This window comes from Boleophthalmus pectinirostris, unplaced genomic scaffold (genome assembly GCF_026225935.1).
Source record: "Boleophthalmus pectinirostris isolate CB_2022bp ecotype Guang Dong unplaced genomic scaffold, ASM2622593v1 HiC_scaffold_7, whole genome shotgun sequence".
In the NCBI taxonomy this organism is placed as follows: domain Eukaryota; kingdom Metazoa; phylum Chordata; class Actinopteri; order Gobiiformes; family Gobiidae; genus Boleophthalmus; species Boleophthalmus pectinirostris.
In genome coordinates this window covers 23439254-23458987 of record NW_026571473.1, presented here as the reverse complement: position 1 = coordinate 23458987, position 19734 = coordinate 23439254, and the positions used below count along the sequence as shown (strand labels likewise).

Here is a 19734-nt window from a genome sequence, read left to right as displayed (position 1 = left end):
CTGTTGTGAAAAACATTAGCAATGGCCTTGAAACAGCCAGCGGCCACACGCCGTGAGCCGGTGTAACAGCGATCCACAGCCCAGAACATAAGGTTATTCTGGTCAGGGTTCAACTCCAACAGCAGCATGACGGCCTCACATCCCAACTGGTGAACCTGGAGAGAAGGCACCATTAAAACAACTGCAAACAAAAGAACTGCTCATGTCAATCACTAGCTCGTGCCTTACCTTCTTGTCCTGAGAATCCAGGATGTTATCAAGCCATTTGTAGAGGTAGCCATCAGATGAGAGCCCAACATTGTCTGCTACAGGCCCGCAGCACAACACCGCAGACATGGCCTATGAACCCAAAAAGCACTTAGGCATCTGCAGCTATTGAATATAATTGTCATACAAAGGATTTTGCATGCCTTTACCTTTAGTGCACAGTACTGGTGGCGGTTGATCTGCATATTTCGGTCACTGTATCGATCCAGAGGAGTAAACATGATGCTGAAGGGTCCCGCCCAATGACTGAACAACATGAAGAGACTGTGTCTCAGAGACTGCTGAGGGAAGATGGTCCTCCTTTGGTGAACTGAAACAAGAAAATAAATGCATTATTTTTCAAACTCAGAGCAACAGTATTTTAATGGTTGCACTTGACTGATACCTGGAACATTCTGGATGATGTTTGCCACGAGCGCACTGAAGTGACAGCGGATGTCCTTCAGAGTGTCTGAGTCCTTGTCGTTCTCCGCCTCGAGCAGCTGCCTCGTCAGATCAACATACTCAAGCAGCGTACTGTTTAGAGAGTGGCTCTCTGCGTCTAAGCCTCCACTTGCTCTGCAAAAAGAAATACAACAAAGGTTACTATATTTATCACAATAATCACTTTGAGGCTGATTAATTATGCCACTTTGGCCAAATGTGTTGCTGCTGACATACATCTGACTGATGACACCAGCATCTGCCAGAAGCTCAAATATCCGGACCAGCTGGACCCTGAGGATGTCACGGCGCCTGCGCCGCTTCATGTTCTGAAAATTATTCAGAAATCATTTCACCCTTTGAAAACAGGTGAGCACAATATAATGATTATAAACCAGACTTACTTCAGGCCTTCTGTCTAAAGCTTCTTTTATGATGGGATTCAGCTCCTCCATTAACTCTCTACAAGGACAAGGCAGTTCCAGTTTAAAGAAGACCCAATAAATAACACTTTCTACACCATGCTGGTTTATATTTCCTAGAATCATTTACCTGAATACCGTGGGGTTGGTCCTGCCAAGCCCCAACACCAGGGACTCTGTGATCTCCAAAGCGCTCTCAGAGCGCATTATGGAAACAATGTGTTTAAATAAGGAGGAAGGGGACGGAGTGCCAACAATCTGTGGTTAGAAAACAGAACAGGGAGAAGTGTGAGCTAAGTCTAAATGTTAAGACATGATCCAACAGTGCCACACTGTGTGTAAGGACCTTTGAGTCGTAGCTGAAGCCGCTGTCCGGCGTGGACGCCAGCGTCTCAGGCGGGGAGCAGCGGACGGAGCCGGAACTGGAGGAGGAGGAGCTGATGGAGCAGGAGGAGGCGGAGCTACAGCAGAGGATCAGATAGTTCCTCCAAAGACCCATAAATGAGTCACTGCTGTTCAGAGTGTTCACCTTCTTCGCATTAATGGGGCTGCTGCAAGAGGACAAGAGGAGGTCATAGATTATCACTGTCCAGGGCTATAAATCTATACTATGGCAAATACATACTTTATGTCGACTTGTGGGGACAGCAGCTGCAGGCGCGTGTATGCAAACATCCATGCATAGTTGAGGGCAGTGGGACAGTGTTTGGGCAGGTGCTCCTGCCGCAGGTAGCTGGAGAAGCTGATGACCCATGGGTCCTGGCCCTGAGTGACATGAGCAAACACCCAAATGTGGGAGGGGCTGATCACATCAAACTGATGGCTGATGGGAGATGAGGTCCATTCTGCTAAAGTCTGCAGATCAATGCCACTAGGGCAGTACAGGAGATTTGTCTAAGGAGATACAAGTACATAAGTTAACTTAAGTTATTTAGTTATTTAAAAGTTCTGTAGTTTAATCAAAGCTGTACCTGATCAGCTCCTGTGAGGTGAATGAAACTCTCCAACACTGGAGCGCTCAGTCTGTCCATCACATCAATGGCTAGCTCCTCATCTCCCTAAATGAAAGGCATAGTTAGTATTATAATTTTATAATCAAGTTATTTGATTTAAGTGGGTTTTGCCTAATGCATACCTTGCTGATGCCCAATGCCGTGTGCAGCGCTCTAACTTCTCTGAGAACATTTACAGCCAGTCGTCGTGTGGCTGGTCTACAGCTGCAGAGCACCACCAGGGCTAGCCCCTCCACCACATGCAACACTCCCAGGGGGTTGCTCCGGTCCAGGGAGAGGGAGTGTCTGTTGCCTGAGCTCTGTTAAAGACAGTGTATTTAAAAAAATCATCCCCCCTGTAATGGTCCAGAACAATATACATCCATGCATGTTTTTAAGGCACTTTAACTTGAAACACACCATTAAGGCTTTTATTATATTTTGTTCTGTTATTGTGAGCTAACAATACCTAAAAAGCTTGAGACCACACTTACTTTGACCTGAGCATCGTGGCCCTTATTGCCGCTCTGCACCGCTTGTTTCCACTGGCTGATGAGCTGTAGGAGCATCTTCACGGCGTTGTCCAAAAGAGAGGGGTGTACGTCTGTCACTTCCCGGACGATAAAGTACGCAAACCCTGAGAGCACGTCCTCACGCCACTCTGGGAAGTCCACCATGAGAGCCTGCAAAGTGGTGAAAGCAAGCCCACGAAGCTCCTCATCCATGTGTATAGTCAGCCTGGAGATGGAGACAAGACAATATTAAATGTACATAAGATGGCAGTAGAAAAGAGGAGGGTGTTTAAGTTAATGGGAACATTACTTTGCAAGGAGCTCAATGAGGTCTTGTCTGCTCATGCCATCTGGTATTAGTCGAGGAATGGCAGCAACACATGTGCGGAACAGATCGATCTTTGGTTTCCTCTCTCCCCTAAAAACAATGAAAAATATCAATCAGTAAATGATTATTACAAATACATTATTCAGGCTCAATGTGGCCTAATAGGTTCAGCGTATGTGACATCATTACGTTCTAAAGAGCCTACTATTGAAATTTGAGATGGAGGACTGGTCAGAGTGCTGTAGTGGAATTTATCTTTTAAACTAGTTTAAGTTTAGTATCTCTGTACCAGTTAATGTAATATTGAAAGGCATTTACAAAGATCAACCAAAACAATTAAAAAGAGGCAGCATTCTAAAATCCTGGCATCATTGTTGTCCATTGACAGGACTTTCACCTGCCAGTGGTGATACAGAATAGAAAAATAAGGCTATTTTCTTAAATACTACTTAAATAAATAATAATTTCATCTCATGGAAGAAAAATAATATGAGATTTACATACATTTAAATAAATAGGCATGCTATTTTTATAATACAATAGGGTTCTTAACCCTTCATGAGTCTACATACGTGATCATGTCCTCAGGCTCCTTGTTGGACAGCTGGACACTGGTCATACTCATAGAGCGCCCCACTTCTTTGTCCAGATGTCTCAGGATGTTGTCCAAGGCCTTTCTGACTTGAGGGTAGTAAAGTGACATCCCTGCAAAGACACGCCAGTTATCAAACTTAAATACTATCAATATATGTGTGTGTGTGTGTGTGTGTGTGTGTGTATATATATATATATATATATATATATATATATATATATAAACTAACATGGCTATAACTCATCTTTCTGCATACCTATAACCTTTGCTTCTTCATCTGTAAGTGTGGTGTTGAGGAAGATCTTCTTGACCCTCAAAGTGTTACCCGATGGCATGATAATCCCAGTCGTGGGCATTGGGGGCTCTCCATCTTTCTGCTGTAAACTGTCTGCTATGACCAAGAAGGCTCGCAGACCTATATTCATTCTCTGCAAGGCAAAAGATAAGTGATGAGTGGAGGTAAATGAAAGATAATTATGATTTAAAAAGTTTAGACCTTTACCTCTGGATTGATGGTGAACGTTTTGTGAGACTTGCCCACACAGAGGAGATCATAGATAATCTCCTTCATTGCAAAGTCCAGTCTTTCCTGTGAGAAAACAAATTAAATCACTTAACTTGAGCAGAATAAAAAGTTTAAAAGCAATTGACAATAGCAGCCTACAGCTATACAGCCTTAAATATCAATGTGTTGTTCAAATTAAGCATTACACTTGCTCAATCCTAATAAAATAGTCACACAAAGCACAACATGTGGCACAAACCTGAGCTATAAACTGGATGATCTTGACAAAAATGTTGAGGGGAGTGTCTCTGGGCACCACACTTCGGGACCCTTTGGGGAAAAGTGCTGAAACGATGTTGACGAGTCGACTACAAAGTACGGTAAATTTTTTATGAGTACAAGAAACATTAATTTGTTACTAGATATTTCAACTGTCACAAATAATAATTAATAACCCACGTCTGTGTGACTGTGTTGCTTTCACACTTGATCCTGATGATGTAAACCCACAGCAGTCTGTAGAGTGACTCTAGTGCTACACGCGACATTTTGGGGTCTTTGTTCTGGAAACAAGATAAAAAATTTGTGAGAGGCTAGATCTGAGTACAAAGTCAAATACTCACCTGTGTACAATCACCATTTCAGCATTTCATTTTGCGACATTCAATCATGTACCACACACACAATGTTTACAATGTAGCTACTGAATCAGCAGTGAGGATAGTCCAGCATGTTATATGTGCACAATATTGCCACCAAATGCATTTTTCTGGAGAAATGAATGTGAGTAGAATCATAACAATTCAAAACAAAATGTTTAAATAAACTGACAAAATACATAAATTAGGTCCAAAACATCTTATGAAAGAAGTCCAGTTAATTAAATCCCGTCAGTGAGGTAACAAACAGTCTTCTAACAATTACAACACACCACAACACAGCACCAAACTACAGAGTAAATCTATGCTTCAACATAGCAGTGACATTAGCATCTAGAATAACTGATTCATAGCACTATACAGCATTATGTATGAATGGGAACTTTACTACTACAACACACATCAAGTACATATGTCTAATTTAAAGATGCACTGTGTAACCTTTCTGGTGGAGATCCGCCAGCTTCATTTCCTCATGGACAAGTTATTGCTTTTCCTTGAATATTTCACAGGATATCATTAAAGATATCTATCTCCAAGGATACAAGCAGATAATGCCACTAGGTCAAGTTATAGATCTGATCACAGTTAGGAAACATGTTTTTCAAAGCATTTTTGAGCAAAGAAAATCACAAAAAATTCAAGACATTTCCATGAAGGCAAGCATGTGGCAGACCCCCCTATAAGAAAAGTTAGAGTGCCCATTTAACACTATAAATTAAAGCTGCAATTATTTATCTTGTATAGCAACATCAGGTCAATCTTCCCCAAATTCACTTAAATATACAAAAAAGGGAACTGACTGAATCACCAAAAACACAACCAAATAAACCACAAAACTACGGCAGTGCAACCAGCTACTATAGTCAGCATATTCTCTTCCACAACAAACAGAGTCATCTACTATCCATGGAGCACAGAGGCAGGGCTGATCCTAGTCCTGATCATTTGACCTAAGGGAACAGCCAGGCACCTCACGGACACCAAAAAAAAACTCACCTGCAGCGTCTCAATCTGCTTTCGGATGCTGTTGTTAGAAGGTATCTGGAGCAAGTCAATGCAAGAAAAAAGATCAAATGACAGAAGACAAAGGACGTAGGGAGGTGGACAAATTCAAGTTAAAAACACACAAAAATATAAAATTATTTGGCGTGAGAAAAGGGCTAACTATGGTCTTGGAAGTGTAAAGAAATGTCTTTAACATGCCACCACTGGAAATTAGTGGATTTAGGTGGCATGAGACAACTACATTTGGTAAGCAGCATTTTAACTATGTGAGTGTTAGTCAGGTGATAAACAATACGGGTGTGTGAATGAGGCTGATAAATGAAAACACACTGTAGACACAAGAGACAAGGACAGAAAGCTGAAGAAAAGGAAATCAAAATGTAACCGAAATCAGAGCTGATACGCAGCACCACCAGTCGATTTGGAACCACAAAGAATACCATAACATTTTACCATGTGGGGATCAAGCTGAAAATGTTATGTCATTTCACATTTATGGCGCACCATTTAATTGCATAATTTTCTATCAGACAAATCCATCTCCAGACTCATAATTTTTATTCTAATGTTAATATTGTATTTGCTTTTTTTTTTTTACAGTGTGAATCTCTTCTCTCCAATTGTAAAGTATAATTGTACATAATGACATAAGCCAATTAAAGCAGATCCACCATATGGTTAAAACAAAATCAACACTTAACCCTGAGCTGCTGCAATCATTACTTAACAACAGTCTCACAAGCCCACAACACGATTTTGAAATTCACCGCGGATTGTTTAAAAATGGAAAATGCTTATATGCAAGACAACCATTCAGAAAAGCTTCACAAACACGCAAATTTATCCACTCAATGATCAGAACCCGCGAGGGAAAAATCAATGCAGGATGGGAAGAGGGTCGTTAAGTCGCTCGGCCAGTCAATGGGTGATTCAATCAGTCAGTCTGGTTCATGATCAGGGAGAGAGCAGAGAGGCTTGATCCGGTTTAAAGGAGTCACAGACGGGAGCTGAACAGCACTTGATAAGATCATACTCAAAACAATATTGTCATTAATTGTTTTGGGAAATGGCTTTTCAGTTTTAGGGCCGTACTGCATCTAAATTGACTAGTGACTATACAACACTGAATAAATCCATTACGTATATTTTATTAAATTAAATTTGTGTTACTATGACAATTTCATACACTTCAACATAGAATTATAATACATAATTTATTAAATATAATAAAATGGCCATTTGCTTATTCTATTTCGAAATATAATATTGCAGATGGTTACATGTTTATTATTCTTACATAATGTAGCCAAAGTAGAAATTTAGAATTGTATTAAATAAAGCCATTATCTTTGTACATTCTTAATCCTGAGGATGTAATTTTTCCTCTTCAGACAACAAAAACTCCTTTATAACCTTATCTAATCAAGTGCTATTCCTGTTCAGATCTGGTGTTTTATAATGAGAGGGAAAGTACATCAAGATCATTGACAGAACCACGGAAAAACACTTTAATTTGTGTTTTTCATTGTGTCATTGCAATAAATCTGCCCCATTTAACACCAGTTATAAACATACGTTTGCAATCAGACTCGTTATGGAAACCAAAAATTTCATAATCGTCGTAAGACCTCTAAATCTTTCAAGTCATTTAGGAGCTACTTTTGGTAACACTTTAGAATAATAATTATACCCGCATCAGGGCTGCTTGCACACAGAAATGTATGTCAAAGTCAGAGGAAGTATAGACTTTTTAATTTCTTTGTAATGCTTTGTGACTGTGCGCTGGGGATGTTTTAAAAGTCAGGTTTTGTGAGATTGAATTATATTGGTGTTCATTCTAAGCATATATATATATTTTTAAATACACATCTTTTTCTAATTGAATGGAGCAATAATTGTAATCTTGATTAGAATTCTATTACCTGCACAGCCATCTATCATTTGAATGTTATATAGACCTAGTTCAATAGTGTTATTATAAAGTGTTACCCAGACCTAAACCGTGGCCATGATTGCCCATCATTTGAACAGAGGTAAATGTTCGGAGGTACCTTAAGGTGTGAGAGGCAGTTCTGGAGGAAAATGTGCCAGTTGTTGAGAAAGAACTGCTTCTGACTGACACACAGCAGACAAGTCACCAGAGGATACAGAGCCTGTAAGAGAATATAAAATATTTGATAAAAAAAAACCAACAATAAAAAAAACAAAAAAAAAACAAAACAGGAATTCAGGTATCGAGGCTAATGTGTTATGGTTGAGTAAAGGAGGGCTCAGGAAAAAAAGTCCTACCAAGGAATGCTTTTTCCGAGAGCTAAGGTCAAACGTCGTCTGATAAAGCATCTCCACAAAATTTTTTAGACATGGTACATTCACTTCATTTTTCACCGCCTGGGAATGAAAGATACACTTAACAAGCTCATTCAGATTCAGTATGATAACAGTTCAACTAGATATTTGTCATTTCTCACAGCAGCCACAGGGATGAGGATCTCGACGAAAAGGCCGGCCAATGCGTGCTTGATATCCTTATCCTTGACCTCCAGGAAATACTGAGCACACTCCTGAAAGCAAAACATCAAAAGATACAAATGTTCAGAATTGAATATGACATTAAAATGACAACGTATAATTCAAATTTTGGAAGCAACCAAATATTTAGATGAGAGAAAACAAAATAATAATAATAATAATAATAATAATATAATATAATATAATAATAATAATAATAATAAGAAGAAGAAGAAGAAGAAGAAACCTGCATCTAAAAACTAAACTTGTCATCATGTTACAAAAAATATTCAAGATGAAGTGTATCACATACTAAAAGTTGAAGCAGTTGTTTCACTGTAATTATAATTATTAAAATGTTTCTTTTCAGAATAGAGAAATTTCAACCTTGTGACAAGCCTATGGGCCACCAGTGTAAATAGAGAACAATGAGATGTCTAGCATGACGAACAGCTGTACATGGTATATCTGTTACAGAAGACCTATCATAACCAAATGGACATGGACATAGACAATCTTCAGTAAAATTTAATTCTGCCTTCAGTTTTAAACTTATAAAAGCAAGTAAGCAAACTCTCCTGTCTGACAAAAAGAACTGCTGATTCTAAATTCATGGACAAAGACATGGTTCCAAATTTTCTATAAACATTGTCTTTTCATTGTCTTTGAGTATCTTGAAAAGTCCCCAGAACATTTGTACTAGATGATCTTTTATCATTAAACATTTGAGCCAGTGATAAACCACACTTCTAAAACATAATACCCATAATCCATAATTCTCATACTATAAAGACATTGGGACAGAGAGCACAATGACAATACTGTACCTGCATAAACTGAAAAGACGCCTCAAAATCCTCCACGGGGTACATTTTCACCCTGAAGAACTTCATGCCCATGATGAGGCTGATGATGCTTTGGACGATGTAGGGGCTCTGCTCCTTCTGCCTCAGCTCCTTCAACTCTGTGATGAATTTCTTTCTCACAGCCTGAAATCTGAAAAAAAATTCCTTCCTTGATAAACCTCTAGTAGCCACACTGCCTTAAGTAAAAAAAACACACATTAAAAGGGGATAATATACTACAAATAAATGCCTAAAATCTAACTTTTGATGTATGGACAATTATTCTTTTTCCAGTGGTAATAAAATAAAAATGTATAAAGAATTGTGAGTGGCTACCAAATTTGCATGTATTGTTTTGTTTAGAAGAACATGGTATTCTTACTTTGACTGTGTAAGGACTCCGATGACCTCTGCATAAAGATCTGCAATGATGTGCACATTGCCAGTGTTGGGCCCACAGTAACTGTCAATAGATAAGATAAAAGGGATATTATTGAGTGTAAAAAAAAAAGTGCAATACCAGCCCAAGTACACATACATAAACACCACAATTAAACTGAGAAACAAGAGGGGGTACCTTTCTTAGCGTTTAGTTATTTTTTAGATTTTTATAATTATTTTTAGAGCCAATTCAATTGGGGTTTCTACTGGTTTCAATTGGTCTTCAACCTGTTTTTGTGATGTTTAATTCTGGTTTCACCCCAACATACACTGTGTGCATAATTATTAGGCAAGTTGTATTTATGAGGATTCATTTTATACTTGAAAAACTACAGTGCTCTTGGTCAATCCAAAATAAATAAACCTAAAATGTGAATATTTAAGAAAGTAAAAGTGAAGTTTTGGATTTCTTGAGAGACAATCTGCGTGCACAATTATTGGGCAATTATTAATGTGTAGAATTATTACTCAACTAAATGAAAATTAACATTTTTCATTCCCCCTTGGTTATTTTCATCTGTCAGAATAGTAAACAACTAAAAATTTACAAATAAACATTTTTGACATTTCAAAGGTTTTATGGACTAATGAAATGAGAGTGACTCTTGACGAACCAGATGAATGGGCCTGTGGCTGGATCAGTAATGGGCACAGAGCTCCACTTCATCTTAGACACCAGTAAGGTGGAGGTGGGGAACTGGTATGGGCTGGTATTATTAAAGATGAGCTTGTTGGACCTTTTGGATTGAAGGTGGACTCAAAAAGAACTACAAAACCTACAGCCAGTTTTTAGAAGATACTTTCTTCAAGCAATGGTAAAGGAAAAAGTCTGCATCTTTCAAGAGGACCATGTTTTTTATGCAGGACAATGCTCAATCGCATGCATTGAAGTACTCTACTGCATGGCTGAAGATGTTAATTTGTAAATTTTGAGTTGTTTACTAATCTGACAGATGAAAAAAAACAAGTGAGAATGGAAAATGTTCATTTTTCATTAATAGATGCCCAATAATTGTGCACACATACATTTTCTTCTCAGAAAGCCAAAACTTCACTTTTACTTTCTTAAATATTCAGGTTTGAGGTTTAGTAACATTTTGGATTGAGCTCAAGCACTGTAGTTGTTTAATTATAAAATTAATCCTCATAAATACTTACCTAACCATACCTAATAATTATGCACACAGTGAAGTGCTGGGCCTGGTTTGGTTTACATAAATATGGCTTAGGGTGTGTTCAAACTTGCACACACAACTCCTCAAAATTTGGACTGAACAAAGATAAAATCAGGACCAAACCAAGTCTACATCTGGACTAAACTGCTCTCAAACAAGTGCAACCTTAGTCTGATCTAGTCCTGGTTAAGTATAACAAAAGGTCTAGATAAATTTGTGCTTACTTTTGGTTTATTCTTACTTTCATCCTGGTTTAGGCATTTCAGCATATATTTAAGATTGTTTCAATCATCCAGGTCTTTCATCTGTCCATCAACCATGTGTGAGCAGAGCAGAATACTTACCCCTCTTTATGTTTAAAGTGCTTAAATGCCAGGTTCAGGACTTCATGTACTAAACCATCTGGCACTGGGTGAAGAGGAATCTGTGACGTAAACACACAGTCATTAGTCTTATTTGAAGCGCTGATAGCATTCTTGCTTTTTCTTAGCTCCCATTCATTACTTCCCCACAACAGTAGCAAAGCCAAGGACAACTTAGCTCCAGTCTCCAAGGACCGCTCCTAGTTCAAATGCATAGCTGGATTTGAACATTCAGAGGCTGCACAGTTGGATATTGGTGTACTGCCACCATGTTTGTTTACAGTGAGCTCTCAGGGGAGGACCTCACTAATAACTGCAATTCATTTACGGACTGTGACAATTTACAATAAAAACAACCACTACTACAACACACCTACGTAAACAAACTAAATACTGCAGGCTCTGTGACACATTTAGAGCAAGAAAATGGAACAATGTTAACAAATGGCATTTACCAGAATATAATAAATAAAACTGTGAAATTAAATGTAATTTACAGTAATAAATAAATAAATAAATAAATCATAATTTTGAAATAAGATACTGGTGTAATTTATTTTACTAGTAATGTATGACTAAAATACAAATCCAATATTACATGGTTATATTTTGTTTTGTATATTTTGCTATGTCTGCCATTTAAAGCTCACATCACAATGTGCTGAATAAGATAGTGTCACTATCAGGCTGCACAGGTGCAGGCCTCACACCAGGAAGTATTTATAGAACACAAAGTGCACTGTCACTTACCTGTTTTAGTACTTCAACAGAGACTAAACAAAATATGAAATCTATAGCTAAGTCTCTCCGTTCCAAAAGGTAATCTTTGTCACGATGCTGTTCATCTCTAAGAGAAGAAAACACATTATTTCAGCCATATCCACAGACTTGGAGAGAGTTGAGTGCATAGAGAGCCTCACCCTTTGGACTTGGTGCTGGCACGAGGCCTGTACTCATAAGACTCGTCTTCGGTGCCGCTCTGCCGCCGGTACCAGTCGAACAGTGTGCGCAGAAGGGAGGGCAAACAGTGCTCTGCTATTGAGCTCATAGAGCTTATTAACTGGAAACAAGATACACATAAGAGCATTAATATCTAACATAACTCCAAGCATCATTTTACATTTCTGATAATGGCATCTCTCTATAAATATAATGAATATATTTGTGATAGAATAATGTAAATGTAGAAGTATAGGATATATAATATCACACAAAATATCTCAAATGTAAAGGTTTAAAGAAACTGCTTGTACCAGATTTCATGCCATAAAGGTAATTTAGTTTTGCCCCAGTACAAGCATGTTGTTAAAACTGGTCAAACTGAGACCACTGTGAGCTGTCTGCTCTAATTATACAATGTTTTATTGTCCATGAACCAGGAAGTAATGCTGGTGCACTGTTAGCATGCTAGTACTTAGCAGTGGCATGACAGAAAAACTCTTAGTCTCTGCTGTGAAATGAAATTATAAATAAATTGCAATGAATAATTAAGAAACTAGGAATGCATGAGGAATAAGTTTGGATCACTGCAAATTGTTTAAAATGAACTAGCTCCGTTTTGACATTTTTAATGACACTAAAAGTCAGGTACAACACGTTCAAGGAACATGCTGACACCATTATTTAGACAATTAAACACTGCAATTAAACCTGTGACAAATCAGGCCTTTCACACGCCCCATTTACTTTGCAGTTATCTACTCCAGTGACCAGTGCTGCGCCTTGCCAGTGACGAATAAACATGGTCCATCAGGGGCTCTGTGCATCACACGAGAGGCACATAAAAGTCGATACATAAAACATGCGGTGTGTCCGGAGCATATCAACTATTAAACTGAACCTGCGATGTGTTTAAAGGAGAGGGGAGAATGATGGATGTAAGGCAGGAGGAGTTATGCAAGCGCTGCCTTTGCCCTTATGCTGCCAGACAGAGCTCGACCAGAGCCCAATGCTGATATAGTGCCTGGGATGACACAGCACTTCTCCCGTCCTCTCACTTTTGCACTCTCCAGACCCATTTGGGCTGCCTCACTCACAAAGGGACAGCTGGATCTATAGCGCCATCTCCTCATTGGCTTTGTATTGTGCTGAACAAAGCAGTATGCAGCATGCACTCCTTTTGTGTGGAGTTCTGTCTAACTGCCACAAATGAGGGGATGGGGACAGGAGACTGAGCAGGGGATTGATTGGGAGTAGCGGCACGGCTGAATAAGTTCAATACATGATGTACACCACAGTGTGATTTACCTGGTCAAATTGTGCATCTTCCCCTCTCTGAAGTGATCGGGAAAGGGGCTTCTCCTGTGAGGGTGAGGAAAAAAAAGACAATGAAGTCATAGTGTAGAGCAGGTAATATATGAAAAAGATAATTCTTATGGCAAATGCTACAAAAACCAATGAAATACCATTTGAAAGATGATGAGGGTATAATAGAGTGGTGAAGTGATGAAGAGGTCAATTCATCTAAATAGTTTATGTTGATGATAACATTTTCAAGGAAGTGAACATGGTACTCTTGATAGGTAATTCTTTATAATCTCATCTCATCTCTAGATTCATGCCAAGTTGCCACACCAGCGTCCAGAGGTACAAAGTGCATAAATTGCACATACCAGTGGTTCAGCCATGACCATCTCGATCTTCTTCTCCGCCAGCACAGCGAACTCTGCAAACAGGCTCTTAATGACAAACTCGCCCGGTTTGAGCTCGGGGTCGATGGTGATGCTCGACATGGCGGCGATGTGCTGCTTGTCCCAGGACAGAGGAGTGACCGAGGCGGGTGCACGGCGTCTACTGGCGCTGCTGCTGACTGGGGTAGAAGCTGCAGAGACAGAAATAAAGGTGTTAAATTACAAACACCAGGGAATGATTCTTACTATTCTTCTAGTACAAGAAATTTGACTGTCAGGAGCAGGATGAGCCCTGTACATTTACATAAGGCACAAAGTATTTGGTATCCCATTCAAATCATATAAGCAAATGCATGTACAAGTTTACATTTGCACTGCAGGTGGACAGATTAAATGATAGTAGGAGGTGGTTTCACTCACAAAGGGAAAACATTATGAAGCCAGTGCCCACCAAAGGAAAACTTGTGAACAATTCCCATTTTGTGTTGTGACCAGAAAGTTACTATGGTTGATTTAGGACCCATTGTTTCAGAAACTTTGATTGTCCAAATACAATAAGTTTCCTATTTGAGTAACATTCCTGTAAGTTGTGGCAGGGCGATATGGCAAATAATGAACCAGATTTTGTTGCCTTGTATTGATCAATCTCGATTACACTTTCAAGTTTTTGTTTTTTTTTTAATGAAGGAAAAAAAATAAGATACTGGTTTCATGACCAGAAACAAGACGGACAGTGCCATTTAATAAAAAAAAAAATCTTCCTCCAAAGTCTGAACTTTGCTTCAAACCAGATGCTTTTACTGACAGAGGATTAATTGCATTATTGACAATTAGAAAAAAATGATTTGCCCAGCCCTGTAAGTGTAAGCCCAAAAAAATGTTGACAAACCAAACCACTGACTGGACCAGGCCTTGTTGCAGAAAGAGGTAACAAGCGGCTAATCACTGACATAAAAGTAGAGTCCTGGATCTGGGACGTCCCAGACTGAGACTAGAACCAAGCGCCCGCCGCACACTGACCCTTCACCCCGATCCCTCCCAGGAAAAGGCCTTGTTCTGCTACTTCCTGGTTGTCACAGAAACACTCATGCACTCTGAATAGTGAATACCAGCAAAGAGCATTCGAGCTTTACCAGAGAGGCCGCCAACATCCCCAGCAGCCATAAACCAACGTCTGGGAGTAATTTAGAACAACTATGATAATTTTATTGGTGGCATTAACACCCACCCTTCTAGTTTAATATTCTGGCCAGGTTTAAATATAAAGTGAAAAAAATGTAAAATCGAATAAAAGTATTTTTCCATGGCGCAAATACAGACCATACAGCAAATAATTGCACAATTTACATCAGTTTTTTATATACTTGATTTGTCTGTCATCATCATCATCATCATCATCTGCAATTTGAATTTGCCAGGTGAATAAAAGAGCTATTCAAATGTACCAGAGTCAGTGACCTTGCTACCTGCAGTCTGAGCTTTGATGAAAAAATATCAATTATATAACAGGAGGAGATTACACGGTTTGTGAATCGACAGTAGCACACAGTTTAGTTGAGATTGTGTTAGCGCCAATGCTACTGCTCTGGTCCATGCTGTCACAGAGAAGGCCTTTCAAGCACTCGCCCCTTTGTTTACTGTGCTCCACCAACACCCAGTGATGTCACATAGGCACAGGCAGCTACTCCCTCTGGACTGCTCCCACCTCTGTCTCGCAGCCTGGTGCTTGACACACAACAAAAAAATGCAATTTTCACTTTTTTATTTTGTATTTTTCTTTGGCCAAAATTGTGTAATTATCACAATATTAGAAGATATTAAATTAGTAAAAGTAAATTAAATGGTGAGACAGGAAAATTATTGTAGCATAGTTTATATTTCTCTCATTTTGCTGAAGATAATCTAAACTATATTATTTCTTTTCATGATAATCATGAGAAATGTGCTATATATTCCAACATTTTCACTCCCTCTATGACCAGCTTTCTTCAGATACAACACCCAAATGGAAATACTGGACAATAACCATTTTAAGTAACTCTCAGAGAGCGGTGACTCAGCTATTAGTTTAGGGTTACTTATTTTTATTCAAACATATTCAAAACACAAGGCCTAAGATTGCTTTACTAACATGTAAAATGAAAGGCTTTGTCAATCTGGTGCTTTGGTGGCCTTGACTTCTTAAGTTGCTATGTGCTACTGGAAATTGAAAAAGCAGTAATAATTTACATCAAGCAAAGTTTTGAGACATTGCCAAGCTTTTACTGACCATCTGAGTTGCTGTATTGTTTATATTTGGTTCAATTTATGTCACATGTTAGAGTACAGTAGCTTCATTGTCCGCCTTAGCTCCAGGAGGACTTCCAGTGGTTATAAGAACTACTTCCCTAGATGTGAGCGCCTTGAGAGACCCAACAGGGAAAGTTCAAGTTTGGAGCTAAAAAACAAAGCACTGGAGTATTACACAACTGTTAAAGCAGCCCAGTAAAAACAAAGGCCTCCCTAAAGCATGCTCTCCTCCCCATCAGGACAACAGGACAACCACACAGGGTCAGGAATGCACGGTGCATTTGGGACACTTTGGCTAAAGACAATAGAAGCACAGCCAATACTTATGTGGCACGGCCATACCAACTCTGTTATTGTGTCTCAACATGCTCCAGCTTTGACAAGTTAGTACTAGCTCTTCATCATCACTAAACAAGAAGATTGGAAAATAAAACCACATATTAGCACATTTGTCTTGTGTAAAAAATACACTTAATTTGTGTCCTTATCCCCTTGTGAAGATTAAATTAAGTGAGGACACAGTTAACAGTGGCCCAAAGCGGGAACTTTCTCCAGATTTGGCACCAACACTTCCTGGAGTCTTGTGAATACATGGGGGTTGCTTGGCAACCAGGGCCTGGCAAAGACGAGGCCCTGTCGTTGGTTTTACTTTTGAGGTGAATTAAACAAATAAAATGCAAATTAGGTTATGTGTTAAAAATGTGCCATGCAAATATTTAGACTGTATTTTAAAAATGTAGTTCTGCCATCTGAGCACTGCAGACAGAAGTGAAATTTGTTATCACATAAATTAAGTTGGTGTGTCATTATAACATCTTGTGTCATATTTAGCAATGAATGAAAACTATGTCCTTCACTACATTATTACTTACAGTGGTAAGGCAGATAGTCAATTAAAAATAGGTCTGATTGAACCTCAGCAGAGGGGCATGTCTCACAGCCTGTACCTCCTGCATCTGTGGATCTGTGATGTGCAGTAGGGGCTAATAACAGGCGGGAACCAGAAGACGGATCAATATCACAGAAACATTAGCTGCTCCAAAGGGAACAGAGGAGGTTTTAAAATGAGAGGAAACGCAGCCACGGAGGCCGTGAGTGCAGCACAGAAATGGATTTGTATTTTTCTGCCGACTGTATCAGTGAAACCTGAGTGTAATGAGCATCAGAAGAAGCCACACTAAACGTGTATGAATGTAAGTCTGCGCACAGATCAATGATTGTATGTATGGATGAGGAGCTGATTTTAGCTTGTTTCTTCTATGCAAACACTGCAATGGCCTGTGGTGAACACACAAAGTTTATTTGCCAGACAAAAAAAATTAGTGCTCCTGCTGGCCTCAAGACAATCTCATCATCAGATGAAGGAGCGCATTATGGGTCAAATGCAAAAGAGCCAACTTGAACAGGTGTGCGCCAATAATACAAGTGAAAGTCTGTTAAGCTTCAACAGCTGGATTAAACTGTTCACTATTAACAATTCAGTTATGCCAGACCATTGAATTTATATTTTCTGCTAACCATTTTGAGTACTTTGACAGGGTATGTATCTACAACACAGAAAGTTTAAATAAAAAAAAAACCAAAAAAACAATGTTCCCTTGACCTCTGAGCGATCCAACTGTAGAAAAAGTAAAAATGCTGTCTTTGATGACAAACTTGTGTTGTCTGTCACCTGCATACCTCAGCCTGTCCAAACAGACTGAACAAAATCTCTTTCCATTAATGAGCCGTTCTTAAGAAAGGGTGATAAGATATCAGGGAGCAGGCATCACATCCAAGCATGTGCATTTACAGCCTGTTGTCTGGATGGAGCAGATAAGTCTGGACCCAGAGTGGTATGTAAACATGAGCTACTCACAGCTGCTGCTCCATGACTTGAGCAGAGATTTGATGCTGATCTCAAAGAAGACAGAATCCTGCAGGCTCAGCATCGCTGCTATAAAGCTGGTCTCCACCAAAATGGACCAAGTGTTACTGGAGGTTTGTGAGAATAATTCCACTCAGAAAAGTGCCCTGGTCAGTGGTCCCTGTGTGTGACGCTGTGGCCTCCACAGGTGCATCCCACACACAGGGGCTGCTGTCTGCTCCACCTGGACGCTGAGGACTGGACTGCACTGAGGAAGAGGAGCACGAGCATGGCCCGCACACTTAAACAAGTATTCCACCTAAGACGCGCCGACTGCCCATGGGCCAATCCACCGAGTCCCTCATGGCTAAAGCGGATGTGCAGGGGAACTTTGTCATTCTCTGGAAATCAGCAGCCAAACTGTTCACAACAGAAGTCTCAACAACATACGGCAATATTACTCTCCCCTAACCTCCTGAGTGTGCCAGTCCTAGCACACTAGCAGTGTCAGCTCCCCCGCCTCCCAGCACTCTCTCACTCCCCATTCGCTCAGTGCAGCCCCTCCTCTCACGGCTCTGCTCCTCCTTGATGCCTCTGTTCTCTCAGAGAGAGAGAGTGTGTCCCAACAGCAAACACAGGCAGCAGCTGAGTGGGGGGCGGTGATGTCATCAAAATGCTGCGAGTGTTCCCTGGCTGCTGTTCAGCGATGCAAACGCATGTCAGAGCCAACTGTGCTGCCTCTGCTGGCCTATCAAACGCACACTTCCTGAAAGCACCTCAGTTATACTGATGCGTCATCCTGACTGCAGCAGCACGAGGAAGGAAAGGGAGGATGCAAGGGAGACTGTACCAGAGACTCAACTATGCCAAAAAGTTCTTCACTGTACATTCATGCCTCAATAACAAAGAAAATGAAGTAAGTTTAAATGGAACAGAGAATACAGCAACGGTACAGGCTGCTGTGGTAGATGAAATCACCGACGATCTTTGTGTATTTGCTAAATTCAGTTCACACCCAGTGGAGTCACAGGCATTACATCACTGCTTTGTGGACATGCAGCACAGAGCTCACCGTGTTTGAATATGAGACATAGCAGGTTCATCTTGTGTGTGCTTCATTAAACACAGAGGCGCGTGACTCTCAAAGTCATCTGGACCCAAGAACAGGATCAGGTTTGTTAACACAATATTGTGTGGGGGATGGCACTAAGAGATGCTTTGAGACAAACACTCTTTTGTCTCTCTGTGGTCTAGTCTTCATCTCTCTCTCGCCCTCAGTCTTTCTCTCTGTCACATGTCCTTCACTACACAAGTTATGCAAAACCAGGCAACGCTCACTGCAAATAAACAGGGCACAGGCACAAGCTTTGTCAGGCCTGTCGCTGCTGTTCCAGTGGGGGCTCCACACTCAAGGACAAGGAAACTGAATACAGTTCCATTACATACAACTTCTGATTCTGAACAGTTTAAATACTGGTCATTACTAGTTAATTTTAGTTTATTGAAAACACTTGATTTGTTGCTCAAATTGTATGATTCTGTAAGAATTAGTTTGTTGCAATTGTAAATGTGCTTTCCTGAGCATAATTTTGAATACAAGTTTTGCATTAAATTCCACAAATGTTTAAACTTTAAAATTAACCCTGTGCACTGTTGAGGTTTTAACATTGAAACAATTGGCACGACAAAGGCCAGGGCCTCTATGCCCATTGTTTTGTGTTAAACAGATTTATTGTTTGAGGAATGCAAAAGAATTACAGTCAACATGAGTTCCAGGTTAACCTCCTGGAGCTATTGTCTTCGAGGTGACGCACATACAGGACTTCAAATGAGCACGAATAGACAGGGTACAGATCCTGATCAAATGAACTCCTCTAAATGTATGGACAAGGACAGCTATAGAAGCCCATTCACAAACTCACAGTTC

At 39.8% G+C, this 19734-nt stretch overlaps 1 protein-coding gene across 13 annotated transcripts in view; it reads right to left on the bottom strand.

Moving 5' to 3' along the window:
* The window catches only part of fryl (furry homolog, like), a 56680-nt gene that overhangs the window by 20813 nt on the left and 16133 nt on the right, over window positions 1-19734 (bottom strand). For 9 of the 13 annotated variants that reach the window (XM_055164875.1, XM_055164873.1, XM_055164874.1 and 6 more), the window contains 29 exons: window positions 13655-13863; window positions 13290-13343; window positions 11963-12102; window positions 11793-11889; window positions 11025-11104; window positions 9447-9527; window positions 9047-9215; window positions 8180-8272; window positions 8001-8099; window positions 7763-7864; window positions 5703-5747; window positions 4504-4607; window positions 4304-4412; window positions 4042-4128; window positions 3796-3967; window positions 3517-3649; window positions 2927-3034; window positions 2599-2842; window positions 2248-2424; window positions 2084-2170; window positions 1738-2006; window positions 1459-1663; window positions 1243-1370; window positions 1095-1152; window positions 928-1019; window positions 653-825; window positions 417-577; window positions 229-339; window positions 1-155 (listed from right to left, as the gene is read on the bottom strand). In XM_055164875.1, the coding sequence (XP_055020850.1) occupies window positions 1-155; window positions 229-339; window positions 417-577; window positions 653-825; window positions 928-1019; window positions 1095-1152; window positions 1243-1370; window positions 1459-1663; window positions 1738-2006; window positions 2084-2170; window positions 2248-2424; window positions 2599-2842; window positions 2927-3034; window positions 3517-3649; window positions 3796-3967; window positions 4042-4128; window positions 4304-4412; window positions 4504-4607; window positions 5703-5747; window positions 7763-7864; window positions 8001-8099; window positions 8180-8272; window positions 9047-9215; window positions 9447-9527; window positions 11025-11104; window positions 11793-11889; window positions 11963-12102; window positions 13290-13343; window positions 13655-13774 (3653 nt within the window). In that variant the 5' untranslated portion in view covers window positions 13775-13863. Of the gene's footprint in view, window positions 156-228; window positions 340-416; window positions 578-652; window positions 826-927; window positions 1020-1094; window positions 1153-1242; window positions 1371-1458; window positions 1664-1737; window positions 2007-2083; window positions 2171-2247; window positions 2425-2598; window positions 2843-2926; window positions 3035-3516; window positions 3650-3795; window positions 3968-4041; window positions 4129-4303; window positions 4413-4503; window positions 4608-5702; window positions 5748-7762; window positions 7865-8000; window positions 8100-8179; window positions 8273-9046; window positions 9216-9446; window positions 9528-11024; window positions 11105-11792; window positions 11890-11962; window positions 12103-13289; window positions 13344-13654; window positions 13864-17819; window positions 18024-19734 lie in introns of those variants that run through there. The other 4 variants (XM_055164871.1, XM_055164872.1, XM_055164878.1 and 1 more) reach the window with 4 other exon arrangements.